Raw genomic sequence first — 18,165 nt, 5'->3', positions numbered from 1 at the left:
TTCCTCTGGCTTTACATTTCACTTCTCTTCTCTCCTTATCTTTACACTTTAATCCCCATTTTTCTCTAGTCTATGCCCACCCATAAGTCATTTTTTTTTAAAAACCCTCGCCTGTATCCAGGTATCAGTTGCCAGGCTTCATCCTATCCCCACCTCTCTTCCAGTTTTCTACTGCTTACTGCAGAGTCTGGAGAAGAGTCCGTCCCCCCCCCCCCAAACATCACATAACCACGTCCTTTAGAAATGCCCCCGACCCACTAAATTACTCCAGCACTTTTTTTGTTGTAAACTAGCATCGGCAGTTCCTTGTGTCTACATCTTATCTCTCCAAAGAACTGAAACATTGCAGCCAAGCAGCATTGTGTTCTATCTCTGAACCCACTCCAGTGCAGTCACATCCATCCCGTGGTGTTGCAATGTTGTAGATGAAAGTATTTGCAAAAAAGTCCATAGCCTTATCTGCAATCCAATCATGAATGTTAAAAAAAGCACATTATCTGTACCATCTGTTTCCCTACTCATCTTCTGATTGCAGTACATATAATCTTTAGATATTTCTTCACTCTACAGAATTTATATGCTCCTTTGAGATGGAAGGAGATGATCAAGACAACAAAGTGATAACCCAAGGGATATTGTTAGATGAAGCTTGTGCTTAATTTTATCAAGAAAGAGAATTGGCCCATTAGATCATAAAGTAATCAGTGATAGGAGCAGAATTAGTCCATGCGGCCCATCAAGTCTACTCCGCCATTCAATCATGGCTAATCTATCTCTCAATCCTAACCCCATTCTCCTGCCTTCTCCCCATAACCCATGACACCCGTACTAATCAAGAATCTATCAATCTCTGTCTTTAAAACATCCATTGACATGGCCTCCACAGCCTTCTGTGGCAAAGAATTCCACAGATTCACCACCCTCTGACTAAAGAAATTTCTCCTCATCTCCTTCTTAAAGGAACGTCCTTTAATTCTGAGGCTACGACCTTTAGTCCTAGATTCTTCCACTAGTGGAAACATCCTCTACATATCCACTCTATCCACTCTATCTAAGCCTTTCACCATTAGTTGGTCTGCCTGCCATATGTTTGTTTACAAACTGGACTTGTCTTTGTGAGGAATACTGTGTTGTGGGAAAAGACTATCTAACTTTGGTATGTTTTACAGATACTGAATATGCTGAGATTAAGAACAACTTTAGTGCCGCACGGATTCAGCTTCCTGTTATGTTTATCGCTACCCCCAATGAGAGGAAAACCTCAATCTGGACCAAAAGGCGGCCGTCAGCACCGGTGAGCAGGCATTTTCTTTGGGTTGCAATTATAGTGCCGACAGTTCAGGGCAACCCCATGACAAACAATGGCAATTGATGAGTGATTCAGCACCCGCTGTGCTCAACCAAGTCCAAGTCGTCATTATCTGCCCACCCCGATTACCTGAGACACTTTGTCCTGCCTCTCCCCTTTTCCAGCTTTCTTCTCCCCCACTACAGTCAGTTTGAAGAAGGGCCTCGACCCAAAATGTCACCTATCCATGTTCTCCAGAGATTCTGCCAAACCTGTTGAATTACTTCAGCATTTTGTGTCCTAGCCATCATGTTGGATTTTAAGACTTAATAGCAATTGATTAAAATTAAAAAAATGCATGGAAATATAAGTAGGAAAAAAAACCTGCAGATGCTGGTTTAAATCGAAGGTAGATACAAAAAGCTGGAGTAAGGCAGCATCTCGGGAGAAAAGGAATGGGTGACGTTTCGGGTCGATTCTGAAGAAGGGTCTCGACCTGAAATGTCACCCATTCTCACCTGAGATGCTGCCTGACCTGCTGAGTTACTCCAGCTTTTTGTGTCTACCACATGGAAATATAATGTTGGTTGCATTAACTGTGACCTATTAACCTGTGAATTTCTGTTGAAAACCCAACATGCTGAAGGGAAGGAAATCTCCAATCCTCATTGTGTCTCACCTTCCTTGTGAATTCTGTAAAACTCCAAAACAGAAAATGCTGGAAATACTCACTGGTCAAAGCACCAATGTGATAAAATGGCCCAAAGCCTACTTGTATCAAACTGAAAATTGAGCAATTGGGTGGAGATGGGCAATAAATGTGAGCACCCAAATACTGGGAGTTAACTTAAGAAAATATCGACATGTTCTCAAGCATGCGCAGGGGGCAGAATTTGGTCCCATGTTCATAGACAATAGACAATAGGTGTAGGAGGAGGCCATTCGGCCCTTTGAGCCAGCACCACCATTCAATGTGATCATGGCTGGTCATTCTCAATCAGTACCCTGTTCCTGCCTTCTCCCCATACCCCCTGACTCTACTATCCTTAAGAGCTCTATCTAGCTCTCTCTTGAAAGCATTCAGAGAATTGGCCTTCACTGCCTTCTGAGGCAGAGAATTCCACAGATTTACAACTCTCTGACTGAAAAGGTTTTTCCTCATCTCCGTTCTAAATGGCCTACCCCTTATTCTTAAACTGTGGCCCCTGGTTCTGGACTCCCCCAACATTGGGAACATGTTTCCTGCCTCTAATGTGTCCAACCCCTTAATAATCTTATATGTTTCAATAAGATCCCCTCTCATCCTTCTACATTTCAGTGTATACAAGCCTAGTCGCTCCAGTCTTTCAACATACGATAGTCCCGCCATTCCGGGAATTAACCTAGTAAACCTACGCTGCACTCCCTCAATAGCAAGAATATCCTTCCTCAAATTTGGAGACCAAAACTGCACACAGTACTCCAGGTGCGGTCTCACCAGGGCCCTGCACAACTGCAGAAGGACCTCTTTGCTCCTATACTCAACTCCTCTTGTTATGAAGGCCAACATTCCATTGGCTTTCTTCACTGCCTGTTGTACCTGCATGCTTCCTTTCAGTGACTGATGCACTAGGACACCCAGATCTCATTGTACGTCCCCTTTTCCCAACTTGACACCATTCAGATAATAATCTGCCTTCCTATTCTTACCATGGGACAGAATTGTGTTTATCACAGATTCACAAGTTATAGAAGTAAAATTAGACCATTTGGCCCATCGAGTCGACTCTGCTATTCAATCTTGGCTGATCTCAGCCCCCTAATCCCATTTTCTTGCCTTCTCCCCATAACCCATGACACTATTTTTACCCCATTGTTTTGTGGTTTAGCCGAGAATTTGATTTTTGAGGTTGTGATTAAAAGACGATGAGTTCACGGTGAACTATTTTTCTCGTTTGTTATATTGTTTACAGTGTACTGTGTTTACTTATTCTGTTGTGCTGCTGCAAGTAAGAGTTTCATTATTCTATCTGTGACATATAACATTAAAACACTTTTGTCAAGACATTAACCCACTGATTTTTGGTAAACCTAATTTAAATGTTCACTCTAGTGCATGTGACCAATTGCCCAAGGCACGGACGGGCAAGTTAAACTGGGTACTTTTTAATTTTGATCAATGCAATCCATAATTAATATTAATTTTCAGGTTCTCCAACGATTGATAGAGCTAGCAAGCCATTCATTGCAAATACTGGAAAGCCAGCTGCAGGATCCCACTGTTAACCATGATCTTAAGGTAATGTCTGAATATTGCAAACATTATTCATTTCCGTTATCTTGCTATATAAACTATGTTAATAATGTGAGCCAAATCTTCTAAATGATGTGAATTATTGAACATTGGAAAAATATCTCCCTGTCAGCAATAATTATGTTATTTTTTAAAAGTTGTTGCATTCTAGTTTTCTTTTAAAAAAAGCCACAGAAATCATACTTTATTATTCTGAAATTGTGCTTTATTATTGTTAAGTGTATGACACAGTGAAAACCCTTATTTTGTGTACTATCCAGTCAAGTCATACCATACAGGGGCATATTCAAGCTTTATATGTACACCAGGTAGCACAAAGAAAAAGATAGAGTGCGGAATATAGTCTTACAATGGCAGAGAAAGTGCAGATGAAAAAAATGTCTGAGAATATTGAAAAATGGGGGCGGGTAAATAAGTTTCTTCCTCCATGTGCAAGCAGGTGTGGGGATCACTGATCGGCATTGACTCAGTGGGCCGAAGGGCCTGTTTCTGCGCTGTACCTCTAAACTTAAGGTGGGTTAAGTTAGATTAACATCATGGTCTGTGCAGGCATGGTGGGCCAAAGGGCCTGATCCTGTGCTGTACATATATAATATCTATCGTTGTCATTTATTTCCCTCACCTGAGATCACTGGTAAATAAAGCCATAAAACAGGTATGTTTCTGTCTTCATCCACTATCATATCTGACTCATCCACCATCCCTGGCGACGCATTCCAGGCACCCACCATATATAAAATTAAAATTTACCCCGCACATCTCCTTTAAATGTTGGTCCTCTAACAAAACTACGCCCTCTGGTATTTGATATTTCTACGCTGGGATTATTTTCTGATTGTCTACCCTATCTATGCAATAGTCTTATTTACTTTCATCTGGTCTCCCCTCAACCTCTGACATTAAAGCAAATTTTCAAGTCTGCCCACCCTCTTTTTGCAGCTAATATCCTCTAATCTGGCCATCATTCTGGTAAAACTCTGCACCCTTTCCAAAGCCGCTTTGTCCTTCCTGTATTGGGGTGACCAGAACTGCACGCAATACTCCCAACTGCAGCCTCAACAAAGTTCTTTCTATATAGCTGCATCGTGACTACTTGACTCTTACACTCAATGCCTCGACCAATAGGCCAAGCATACCATAGTCCGCCTTTATCATTTTGTCTATTTGTGTTGCTACTTTCAGAGAGTTATGGACTTAGACCACAAGATTATTTTAATTTATTTTATTTATTGCTTCCTTGCCGCACAAATAGCAGCATTCCAGCTGCTAATGAATTGCCTTTTAAGTTACCAAAACTATTCATTTCAATAGTTTTGAAGCATGTTTCAAAAATAGCCTTCATGCACTACATAAGGGATGTCCTAAACATCTCCAATCTGCAATGCATCATTGATTTAGCTAAAAAACAAAAAATTTCTCCACCAATTCAATGCACCCTAGTGAGGCCGCACCTGGAGTACTGTGTGCGGTTTTGGTCTCCAAATGTGAGGAAGGATATTCTTGCTATTGAGGGTGTGCAGCATAGGTTTACTAGGTTAATTCCCGGAATGGTGGGACATCATTCTTCATCTGCATGTTATCCCATGTTTAATCAATTGAATTTGACAGCCTAAAGTAATTGGTGTTCGGGTGGGGCTGTTCTATGCTGGGATTAAGGCTGTCAAGCTCCGACATGTCACAGTAAGAATATATCTCGCAACATTCCCTTCAGCTTCTGCATGTATCCTGCCTTAATTCACATTTGATGTCTACAATTATCGTATATTGTCAGTGCAAGTACACCCAATTATCTGCAGTAATCCTATGATTTCCCCAGAACTCAAACTTGTGGATAGTACAGAAAGAACAACTGTATTTTTGTTTTTATGGTTTGGTGATTTTAAAATATTTGGTATTGGAATACAATCCGATTGATTGTTTATGTCAGTTGTTTGCAAATGCTTTTGTGAGAATCTGTAAGCATGATCACATTCTAGCTGCCAAATTACCAGCTGCACTACTATTAGGCAATAAATAGTAGGCTATAATAGATATTTTAAATTGAAATGCCATTAAACTAATGAGGACTTCACCCAAAATTGCTAGGACACTTTTGGAGAGCGTTGTTAAAGTCAGTTGTTTGCAAATGCTTCTGTGGGCACTGTAAGCATGATCACATTCTGTACTCGGACTCAATCTGAAAGACGCTGTCAGTTATCAAAATAAACATGGTGCTGATGGTTTAGAAGCTTTTATTGATGTGAAAAGAGAATTCATATCTTAGAAATGAAAGATTTTCTTAATTTTTCCTGCATTAGATGGTATTCCGGCCTCCTCTGGAGATTTATGATGTTGTTATTCACCTGAACCCCAAACATATACCAAGGTATCTCGAAGCAGTTGATACACCAAAAGTAACCTACTGCCGAGGGACATTAAAACGTAATGCATCAGTGAAGTTCTTAAAACTACCGGTGGTGGACTATGACCCAGTACAGCGTTATCTCCGTGAGCTAAGGGTACGTACTTCATGTTAATGATGCAAATGGAAGTAATTATTCTCACTAATGTGTAGAGTCTCTGTTTCCTTAGAAAATATGCATGACTGTCTTATTGGGTATGCTTTTGGAAGTGCAATACATCAATTAACAATAAAGAAACTAATGTTACTGTATGTCTCAGGGAGATCATATGGTCATGTGATAGGAGCAGAATTTGGCCATTCGGCCCATCAAGTCTACTCCGACATTCAATCATGGCTGATCTATCTCTCCCTCCTAATGATATTCTCCTGCCTTCTCCCCATAACCCCTGACACCCGTACTAATCTAGAATCTACCTATTTCTGCCTTAAAATATCCATTGACGGCCTCCACAGCCTTCTGTGGCAATGAATTCCACAGATTCGCCACCCTCTGACTAAAGAAATTCCTCCTCATCTCCTTCTCAAAGGAACATCGTTTAATTCTGAAGCTATAACCGATAGTCCTAGACTCTACCACTAGTAGAAACATCCTTTCCACCACCACTCTCTCCAGGTCTTTCACTATTCGGTAAGTTTCAATGAGGTCCCCTCTCATCCTCTAAACTCCAGCGAGTACAGGCCCTGTGCCGTCAAAAGCTCATCATATGTTAACCCATTCATTCCTGGGATCATTCTTGTAAACCTCCTCTGGACCCTCTCCAGAGCCAGTACATCCTCAGATATGGTGCCAAAAATTGCTCACAATACTCCAATTACGGCCTGACCAGCGCCTTACAGAGCCTCAGCATCACAACCCTGGTTTTGTATTCTAACACTTGAAATAAATGTCTGCATTGTGTTTGCCTTCCTTACTACCAATTTGACTTGCAGATTAGATGAAATTAGATGACGTGTTGAAAGTAAACAGAATAATATGTTTCAACTCCATGACACCCGGTGGCATTTTATGACGGCTTATGATTTTGTGATTTCATTGACTGAGTCCTTCTTTTAATCTCAGAAATAATTAAGGTATCTGAATTTAAATATCTTTGGTGGGATTTGAATTCCCTGCCTCTAAAGCAATAAGGTCAGATCTCTGTGGATTAGTTGCAGAAATAGTGCTTTCAATTTAAAATGCATATTTGTCAGAACTTGTTAGCTGTTGATGGAATTGGTTTATTTTTCATAGTGTAGCTTGCACTTCACGTGTTACACTCATGAGGCTACAAGTGGGATTTTGTAAGTAGCATGATTACAGCTGCATAACTGCCTTTTCAGGAGTGTTTCTATTTAAGGATTACTGTACTATTTTATTTAATATTTAATTACTAAGTTACTATTTTCATGCCAGTCTGTCCAGTTTCGTAACATTCAACTGCACTACCACTGCTATATTCTAAATTATTAACACCTTGGGAGATTGCTAGCGATCAGAGACTTAAATGAACTACTCATCTACGTGCTTTGGTTACCATAGAAGCTGGATATTCTTCTGCAAGGACTAATCAAGCACTACCTGTCCCCACACCCACGCACTTGTCAACCATAAAACAAATTTGGTTTTTCACCGTCCACAGGACTCTTCAGGAGTGTGCTGGAGGACTCTGCATCTCCTTATGTGACTGATTTCAGGAATAGTCAAGAAAACTGGACTATCCAGAACATGGACGCCTACTTAATTGGCATCCCATCCACCATCCCCTATGTACCATCCCGCCTTTTCTCGCAGTGTCTACTGTTCTTACACTGCAACAATGCACCAACACGTCTTTGACTGTGACCGCTCCCATTTGAGAAGGATAAAAGTGGAATGACTCACAGGACTGCCACCACTTGCAAATTCTCCATGAAGTAATACACCATTTTACTTTGGAAGATTTTATTGTTCTTTTGTTGCTGCTTCAAGTCGTTGTTCACAATTGGCATAGCATCATCCACAAAGTTTGAAGGTGTTGGATAGGTCCCATCAACGTCAGAGCAGTGGAGGATGGGTAATTGATACTAGTCATCCCAGCAATCTCCACATCCTATGAGAGGATAAAAAAGTTGGTTTGTGAACAAAGATTAATTGGTCCTTGTATTGCATTAACGTTCATCAATAACCCAAACCATCAGTCAATATGCAGAAACAAGGAATTGTAGGTGCTTAAAAGGATACAAAGTTCTGGAGTAATTCAGCAGATCAGGCAACATCTCTGGAGAACATGGACAGGTGACGTTTCGGGTCAAAACCCTTTTGACCAGAAACATCACCTATCCATGTTCTGCAGAAATGTTGGCTGACTTGCTAAGTTACTACAGCACTTTATACCCTTTGTTATATTAACCAGCATTTGTAGTTGTTTGTTTCGACTAACTGCAAATGCTTTGTTACCAAGGAAAGATACAAAATGCTGCAGTCACACCCCAAGTGCGTGAAGGAGAGATATAGGAGGTCCTTCCTTCCCGCTGCTGTGAGACTTCACAACCAGCACTGCCCCCAGCAGACGAGTCAACAATAACAGCTAAGAACACACAGAAAACCGACGACAATTTATGTATTTTTTATTTATAATGAATGATCTCTTGCTATCCACTTTGCTGCTGTAACACTGTAAATTTCCCCGGTGTGCGACGAATAAAGCAATATATTATTAGTTACTCAGTGGGTCACGCAGCATCCTGGAGAACATGGATAGGTGACCTTTTGGATCGGGTCTCGACAGTCTGAAGAAGGATCCCAACACGAAATGTCACCTATCCATGTTTTATAGGGATGCTCTCTGACCAGTTGAGTTTCTCCAGGATTTTGTGTCTTTCCTTACCAAAACCATCAGCTCTTCAAAATTTTGCACAATGTGGAATCTTGTGCATAAAATTGGAGTAATGGTTTTGGGATGATGTTTGGTTCTCAGAGGATTTCAGTGCCATTAGGTTACATGACTTTATTTCTGATCCTGTAATTTTCTGCTATAATTCCAACTTGAAATCCAATTGTATCTCTTGCCTTTCATTATGCAAATATTTCTAAACCCTGATTAATTGCAATAATTTGCTCTATTACAGAGTGCCTTTGGGGAATTTGCTTTGTTCTTCTATGATACATACGGAGGAAAATTGATCGGTGTACTTTGGAAACCTCAGGCTTTTGCTCCGCAACCTTTCAAGGTATGATTTTGGAATAATTGAATGATACTGAAACAAATTACCTGAGCATTGGTATTGGTACAGTTTATATTCAATTGGATGGATCTTGCAGGCAGAAGCTGGGAATTGACTTGGGAATTTGGGCTAGATTACATCCAGTACAGTAAGTTCCCCACCACTTAATCTAGTGAAGGAGAATCATTGCAAGGGATCCAGCTAAGTGTTAGCACCGAGGTTTTGTTGTTCAATTATTTGAATTTATTTAATTGCTTCTATCCTGCAGCAGATGCAAGATGGAGATTAATTTTTGTAGGCAATGCTAGGAAACCACAGCCACTACAGTTGTAACCATCTTCCAGAAAAGACTGCAAATAGAATTGGATAGGACTGTTCGGTGAACTTATGTAACGGCCCCAGAAACGTGGCGACTCTTGTGTAATGCCCCCCCCCCAGGTGAGGTCTGCTGTATGATTTTACTGGGATGTTTGCGAAACAAAGCATTTCACTGCACCTGCGTACATGTGAAAATAAGGTATAATTGAATCATTGAAATACAGTGACTGAGAGACGTTTCTGCTGTCTGAAGTGGGAAAGGTCATTGCCAACTTGCTAATTGACTGTCTCCTCAAGAGCTATTCGCCAAATCATCTTGAGTCACAGTGGGTCGAATCTTGACTGCGCCATCACCAGGGAAATGCAGAGGGCACCACCAGTCACCAGGTGTGACGATTTTAGAATCAAAAGCCTTTGATTCTAAGCCTTTAATGGAGGTGTGGAGCATCCTTTCACGCAGTTACCGGCAGAGATTAATCTCCATCTTGTGTCTGCTGCATGATGGCACATAACCTGTTCTGTTCTTGCCACCAAAGGGGATAACCTCACATTTATCCATATTATAATGCATCTGCCCACTCACCCAACCTATCCAAGTCACCATGCAGCCTCATAGCATCCTCCTCGCAGCTCACACTGCCACCCAGCTTTATGTCATCCGCAAACTTAAGAGACGTTACATTTAATTCCCTCGTCTAAATCATTGGAAGTAAGAATAGAAAGGCAGATTATTATCTGAATGGTGTCAAGTTAGGAAGAGGGGATGTTCAACGAGATCTGGGTGTCCTAGTGCATTAGTCACTGAAAGGAAGCATGCAGGTACAGCAGGCAGTGAAGAAAGCCAATGGAATGTTGGCCTTCGTAACAAGAGGAGTTGAGTATAGGAGCAAAGAGGTCCTTCTACAGTTGTACCGGGCCCTGGTGAGACCGCACCTGGAGTACTGTGTGCAGTTTTGGTCTCCAAATTTGAGGAAGGATATTCTTGCTATTGAGGGCGTGCAGCGTAGGTTCACTAGGTTGATTCCCGGAATGGCGGGACTGTCGTATGTTGAAAGGCTGGAGCAATTAGGCTTGTATACACTGGAATTTAGAAGGATGAGAGGGGATCTTATTGAAACATATAAGATAATTAGGGGATTGGACACATTACAGGCAGGAAACATGTTCCCAATGTTGGGGGAGTCCAGAACAAGGGGCCACAGTTTAAGAATAAGGGGTAGGCCATTTAGAGCGGAGATGAGGAAGAACTTTTTCAGTCAGAGAGTGGTGAAGGTGTGGAATTCTGCCTCAGAAGGCAGTGGAGGCCAGTTCGTTGGATGCTTTCAAGAGAGAGCTGGATAGAGCTCTTAAGGATAGCGGAGTGAGGTGGTATGGGGAGAAGGCAGGAACGGGGTACTGATTGAGAGTGATCAGCCATGATCGCATTGAATGGCGGTGCTGGCTCGAAGGGCTGAATGGCCTACTCCTGCACCTATTGTCTATTGTCTATTAATATATATTATAAATAACTGGGGTTCCAGCACCGAGCCTTGCGGCACCCCACCAGTCATTGCCTGCCATTCTGAAAAGGACCAGCGCCGGAGACTCAGGTTCGATCCTGACTACGGGTGCTGCACTGTAAGGAGTTTGTACGTTCTCCCCGTGACCTGCGTGGGTTTTCTCCGAGATCTTCGGTTTCCTCCCACACTCCAAAGACGTACAGGTATGTAGGTTAATTGACTGGGTAAATGTAAAAATTGTCCCTAGTGTGTGTAGGATAGTGTTAATAGTGTTAGTGTGCGGGGATCGCTGGGCGGCGCGGACTTGGTGGGCCGAAAAGGCATGTTTCCGCGCTGTATATATATGATATGACATGATGTGACCGGTTAATTCCTACTCTTTGCTTCCTTCTGCCAACCTGTTCTCTATCCATGTCAATACCCTACCCCCAATACTATGTGCTCTAATTTTGCACACTAATCTTTTGTGTGGGACCTTGGCAAAGGCTTTTTGAAAGTCCAGGTACATCACATCCACTGGCTCTCCCTTATCCATTCTACTTGTTACATCCTCAAAGTCCAGAAGGTTAGTCATGCATGATTTCCCCATCATAAATCAATGCTGACTTTGACTGATCCTGTTACTGTTTTCCAAATGCACTGCTATAACATCTTTAATAATCAACTCAAGCATCTTCCCCACTACTGATGTAAGGCTAACTGATCTATAATTTCCCCCATTTTCTCTCTCCCCCCTTTCTTAAAAAGTTTATTATTTAAATAAGTATATCCATATGAACATATAAGGGTGTATGAGTATTTTTGTATTAATATCTGATACTTGATAAATATTGATTAGGGAATGGGGGTAGGATTAAATAAGTTCACACTTCTTCCTACTCCTTTTTGCACATGTTAAGTAATGGATGAAATTCCTTATTTCTTCTGGTTTTTTGTTTATTTTGTTTTTTAATTGATGTATTTTAACATGTTCGAAATAAAATAAAATGAAATGAAATGGAATGGAGTTTCATTGGCCACCCTCCAGTCCACAGGAACTGATCCAGAGTCGAGAGAACATTGGAAAATGATCACCAATGCATCCACAATTTCTAGGGCCACCTACTTGAGTACTCTGGGATGAAGACCATCAGGCCCTGGGGATTTATCTGCCTTCAGTCCCAACAGTTTACCGAACACCATTTCCTGACTAATGTGGATTCCCTTCAGTGCCTCCCTCTCATTAGATCCTTGGTCCCCTAGTATTTCTGGGATTGTTTGTGTCTTCCTGAGTGAAGACAGAACCAAAGTACTCATTTAACTGTTCTGCCATTTCCTTGTTTCCCATTATAAATTCACCTGTCTCTGATTGTAAAGGACCTACATTTGTCTTCACTAATCTTTTCCTTTTTGCATATCTACAGAAGCTTTTAGAGTCTGTTTTTATATTCCCTGCAAGCTTTCTTTCATACTCTTTCTTCCCCGTCTTAATTAATAATAATAATAACACATTTTATTTATATAGCGCTTTTCATATACTCAAAGACGCTTTACAGAGATTTTGAGAACATAGGGAAATTAATAAATAGATAAATAAGTAAATAAATAAATGAACAGAGAAAGGAGACAGTAGGTGAGGTGACCTTCAGTGGTTGAAGGCAGTACTGAACAGGTGAGACTTCAGCGATGTTTTGAATGTGGTGAGTGTGGGGGAGTCTCTAACGGTTTGGGGTAGTGAGTTCCATAGGGTGGGAGCAGCGATGGAGAAAGCCCTGTCCCCCCAGGATCTGAGTTTAGTCCGGATGTGGGGGGATAGGAGATTGGCAGCGGCAGAGCGGAGGGTGCAGGTGGGAGTGTGCCTGTGGAGGAGGTCGGTCAGGTAGGATGGGGCCAGGTTATGGAGGGCTTTGTAGGTTATGAGGAGGATTTTGTACTGGATTCTCTGGGGGATGGGGAGCCAGTGGAGTTTATAAAGGACGGGGGTGATATGGTCACGGATCGAGGTGTGTGTGAGTAGACGGGCAGCGGAGTTTTGAATGTATTGAAGTTTATTGATGATTTTTGAGGGTGCGCCATAGAGGAGGCTGTTGCAGTAGTCCAGACGGGAGGTGATGAAGGCGTGGATGAGGGTTTCTGCAGCTGTGGAGGCGAGGGATGGACGGAGACGGGCAATGTTTTTGAGGTGGAAGAAGGCTGTCTTTGTGATGTGTTTGATGTGTTTGTCGAAGGAGAGGGTTTGATCAAGGATGATTCCAAGATTCCGGATTAACCCCTTAGTCCTCTGTTGAGTTCTAAATTTCTCCCAGTCCTCTGGTTTTCTGCTTCCTCTGGCCAAGTTATATGCCTCTTCCTTGGATTTAACACTAACCTTGATTTCCCTCATTAGCCACGGTTGAGCCACCTTCCCCATTTTATTTTATCGCCAGACAGGGATGAACAATTTTGGGAGTTCATCTATGCGGTCTTTAAATCTTTGCTATTGCATCTCCACTGCCAACCCTTTAGGTGTAATTTGCCAGTCTATCCTAGCCAATTCCTGTCTCAAACCATCAAAGTCTCCTTTCTTCAAGTTCAGGACCCTAGTCTTTGAATTAACCGTGTCACTCTCCATCCTAATGCAGAATTCCACCATAGTATGGTCACTGTTGCCCAAGGGGCTCTGCACAACAAGATCGCTAGCTAATCCTTCCTCATTACACAATATTCAATCTAGGATGGCCTGCCCTCTAGTTGGTTCTTCTACATATTGGTTTAAAAAACCATCCCGTATACATTCCAGGAAATCCTCCTCCTCAGCGCTGTTACCAATTTTGTTGGCCCAATCTTTTGTAGATTAAAGTCACCCATGATAACTGCTGTTCCTTTGCTACACGTATCCCTAATTTCGTGCTTGATGCTATCCCCAACCTCCCTACTGCTGTTTGGTGGTCTGTATACAACTCCAAGAAGCGTTTTCTGCCCTTGACTATTTCGCAGTTCTACCCATACCGATTCTACAGCATCCAAGCTAATGTCTCTCCTTGCTCTCTCTTATTGCATTAATCTCCTCTTTAACCAGCAACGCCACCCCACCTCCTCTTCCTTTCTGTCTATCCTTCCTGAATATCGAATACCTCTGCATGTTTACCTTCCGGCCTTGGTCACCCTGGAGCCATGTATCCATAATTCCAATTATATCATATTCCTTAGCTACTAACTTGCACGTTCAATTCATTCACCTTATTACGAATGCTCCTCGCATTAAGACAAAGCTTTCAGGTTTGTTTTTCTTATCTCCCTTTTACCCTTTGGTTCTGTCCTCCTTTTATGGCCCTCTGTCTCCTTGCATTGGTTCCCATCCCTCTGCCCTATTAGCTCCCACATTGTTGACTCCACCCCCCCCCCCCCCCCCCGTTTAGTTTAAACCCACCCGTGTAGCACTAGCAAACTTGCCTGCCAGAATGTCGGTCCTCCTCCAATTAAGGTGCAACCCGTCCCTTTTCTACAGGTCATCCCTGCCCCAGAAGACATTCCAGTGATCTAGAAATCTAAATCCCTGCTCCCTGCAATAACTCCTCAGCCACACATTCAGATCCCCTATCTCCTTGTTCCCACCCTCACCAGCACGAGGTACTGGAAGCAACCCAGAGATAACCACCCTAGAATCCTGCTTTTCAGCCTCCTTCCTAGTCCTCTATACTCACGTTGCAGAACCTCCTTCCTCTTCTCACCCATGTCATTTGCGCCTACATGCACAACTACTTCCGGCTGCTCACCTTCCCTCTCGAGGATGTTCTGAAGTCGGTCTGAGATGTCGTCTTGGACCCTGGCACCAGGGAGACAACACACCATCCTCGAGTCTCGCTGTCGCCACAGAATCTCATGTCCACACCTCGGACAATGGAGAAACTTTGGAATAGATACCTGGAAACGCTGAGAAAAGAGAGATATATGCAGGCAGAGGAGATTAATTTAACTTGGCATCATGTTTGGCACAGATATCGTTGAACAAAGGGCCTACTCCTGTGCTGCACTGTTTTGTTTCTCTCTCATTTATATCTAACATGTTCAGCTATTTTTTCACATGTAAGTAAAATTATTAAATCTTGCCTCAATGAGTACTTCATTCTGCAATTACAGACCTCCCACGTTAATGCCAGGATGTTGGAAACAAGAGAAAATGGACTTCAAATTATCCCCAATGTGGAGGCTATTATTGAAGACATTGAAATTCTTGGAGCTGGTTTAGTGAAGTCCATCGAAGCTCGCACGGAAAAATGGAAGATCTAAGGCTTAATTCCATTATGAAAGGATATCTAGTCCCTCATTCTTTTATGCATGCACGCTGGATATTATGAAAATGTGATGAAATGTTATAACTTGTACCATTGGAAAAATAAATGATTTTGTATATACTTCTGTTGGGTCTGCAGCAAATTTCTTTGCAATTTTCAGTTATTTTCTAGCACAAGGATTTTAGGGAAGATACTATAATTAGACCTCATTCATATTTCAGGGTTAAGGAGAAAGTGCTGTAGTTGGTTTTCTTCCTAAAATGGAGAATTCAACATTAGGTTGTAACCTACCCAAGCTGAATATGAGGTCCTATTCATCCAGGACTTCATATGTTATTTCTTCCATATTCACTCTTCAACAGAATAATGAATAATTTTGACCAGTTTGGCGACCTGAAATTGAACACGGCAAAATAAAAGCTGTTGTATCCTGATGTGCACCACCTCTCCTGATGCTTGCTTCCTTTGAGAAAGCTGGAAGAGAGGTGGGGGCATGACAAAGTGTGTCAAATGATCAGTGGATGCGGTGGAGGGGAAGGGTGGGGGTGGTTGAGCTTGGCAGATGGATAGTCAAAGGCCAGAGATAGGTACAAGAGAAAAGGCCGTGAAAGAAAAGGCCTGGATAGAGTGGATGTGGAGAGGATGTTTCCACTATTGGGAGAGTCTAGGACCAGAGGCCATAAGGCTCAGCATAAAAGGACGTACCTTTGGAAAGGAGATGAAGAAGGATTTCTGTCATCAGGGGACGGTGAATCTGTAGAATTTATTGCCACAGACAGCTGTGGAGGCCAAGTCGACAGATATTTTTAAGGCGGAGTTTGCAGATTCGTGATTAGTAAGGGTGTCGGGGGTTATGGGGAGAAGGTAGGAGAATGGGGTTGAGAGGAAAAGATAGATATGCCTATCTTATAGGAGTGGTCTAGTTCTGCTCCGATAACTTATGATCTTATAAGGAGAGAAGTGTGAAATGTGAAGCCAGAGGTGAGGATTTGGGTGGAAGGGGAAGGAGAAAGTGGTGTTAATTAGCTACCTAATAAGGTGAATTCAATATTCATACTGTTGGGTTGTAAACTACCCAAGCTTAATATGAGGTGCTGTTTGTCCACTTGGTGTGTGGCTTCACTCTGGCAGTGGAGGAGGCCCAGGACAGAAAGGTCAGAATGGGAATGGGGAGTTAAAATGGTTAGCAACCCCATGGAGATGCAGCGGACCTTGGCGAGTGAGCTAAGCGTTTAACAAAACTGTCACTTAGGCCTGCTTGGTTTCACTGATGAAAAGGTGGTCACGTCGGGAGCACCAAATGCAGCAGATGAGGTTAGAGGAGGTGCACATGAACCTCTGTCTCGTCTACTGTCTTGTCTATCCTACCACTGTCTATGTCACCTCTGCCTCTTTTATTAGTCAGGTACATAGATAGGATGGGTTTGGAGGGATATGGACCAAACGCAGACGGGTGGGACTAGTGCAGATGGGATATGTTGATCGGTGTGGGCAAGTTAGGCCGAAGGGCCTGTTTCTACGCTCTGATGAAGATTTTTGAAAAAGTGACCAAATCTTTGTTCAGGAGAGGGTTTAAGGGCTTGTTAAAAGTTCAAGAGGAAAATCCGAAGTCTGCGACCTAGTTCAACTGAAGTAACCACTGATGGTGAGAGCAATTTGGGAATGATCAAGAGCCCAGAGTTTGAGGAGTGCAGATATTGCAGGAAGTTGTAAGATCGAGATTACGGAGCTGGGGCGGATTGAAGACCCAGAAACATTTGAACTAAGAATGAGAGTAATGCATTTTGATAAGACTGCTCAGGCACATCAAGGATAAGTACTGAATACGTTATTGGCATGTTTGATGTGAAAGATGCATGTTAATGTCAAGTACTGCAAAATCCACAGTGACCTTTGACGGATGACTCGTACAATTCAACTACTTCTGTCAAGCCATGCATCAGCTTCTCTGTTTATTTCAGTGCCAGGCCTTCAATTAATTTGTCTACATAAAAAATGACCTTCTGAATTCCATATTGGACTCTGATTATTTTTTAGCTGGTAATCGAGTCTCATCTACAAGTTAAAGCATTTATTTTATGTTGGCTCTTTCATAATCTTCAAGACATTTTGTGGAGTGCAGTACGTCTATTATTCCTAGAGAGAAAACACCAGCCTGGCCAAACTTGTGTGTAGCCTCTCATTGTTAGTATCATTATCGCAAATAGTTTTACCTCGTTCCATGCCCCTCCCTTAGTTTTATAATATTAAGAAACCAGAATAGTTCACATTACCCTAAATATGCTCCAACCAACTTTCCATATAACTTCCGCACATGAAGAAACTAAGTAAGCCGAGTACTGTTTTTAAAAAAATGACCTTGTATGACCTTAAATGACCAGTTTTCGCAAATTCCTTTGTTTCTCTACCCTATTAAAACACACAAGCAATGTGTAACCTGTTTATATTTAGAAACATAGAAAATAGGTGCAGGAGGAGGCCATTCAGCCCTTCGAGCCATTCATTGTGATCATGGCTGATCATCCATAATCAGTAACCCGTGCCTGCCTTCTCCCCATACCCCGCTAGCCTGCTAGCCCCAAGAGCTCTATCTAACTCTTTTAAATGCATCCAGTGAATTGGCCCCCACTGCCTTCTGTGGCAGAGAATTTCACAAATTCACAACTCTGGGTGAATTTTTTTTCTCTCTCATCTCAGTTTTAAATGGCCTCCCCTTTATTCTTAGATTGTGGCCCCTGGTTCTGGACTCGCCCAACATTGGGAACATTTTTCCTGCATCTAGCTTATCCAGGACTTTTATAATTTTATATGTTTCTATGAGATCCCCTCTCATCCTTCTAAATTCCAGTGAATACAAGCCCAGTTTTTCCAATCTTTCCTCCAAGTACAGTATGTCCATGAAGGTGTGTTAAACCAAAGCTCTCTCT

The 18,165-nt window shown here is 42.2% G+C and overlaps 1 protein-coding gene across 1 annotated transcript in view; it reads left to right on the top strand.

Annotated features, from left to right (window-relative positions):
- The window catches only part of nol6 (nucleolar protein 6 (RNA-associated)), an 87,695-nt gene extending 72,358 nt beyond the window's left edge, over positions 1-15,337 (top strand). The window contains exons 22-26 of the mRNA XM_078430714.1: positions 1,170-1,294; positions 3,477-3,566; positions 5,879-6,079; positions 9,073-9,174; positions 15,084-15,337. Of these exons, the coding sequence (XP_078286840.1) occupies positions 1,170-1,294; positions 3,477-3,566; positions 5,879-6,079; positions 9,073-9,174; positions 15,084-15,233 (668 nt within the window). The 3' untranslated portion in view covers positions 15,234-15,337. The remainder of the gene's footprint in view (positions 1-1,169; positions 1,295-3,476; positions 3,567-5,878; positions 6,080-9,072; positions 9,175-15,083) is intronic.
- The last annotated feature ends 2,828 nt before the right edge of the window (positions 15,338-18,165 follow it).

Source organism: Rhinoraja longicauda, chromosome 1 (assembly GCF_053455715.1).
Source record: "Rhinoraja longicauda isolate Sanriku21f chromosome 1, sRhiLon1.1, whole genome shotgun sequence".
Taxonomy (NCBI): domain Eukaryota; kingdom Metazoa; phylum Chordata; class Chondrichthyes; order Rajiformes; family Arhynchobatidae; genus Rhinoraja; species Rhinoraja longicauda.
The sequence above is the reverse complement of the archived record's forward strand: the minus strand, read 5'-3'. Positions and strand labels throughout refer to the sequence as shown.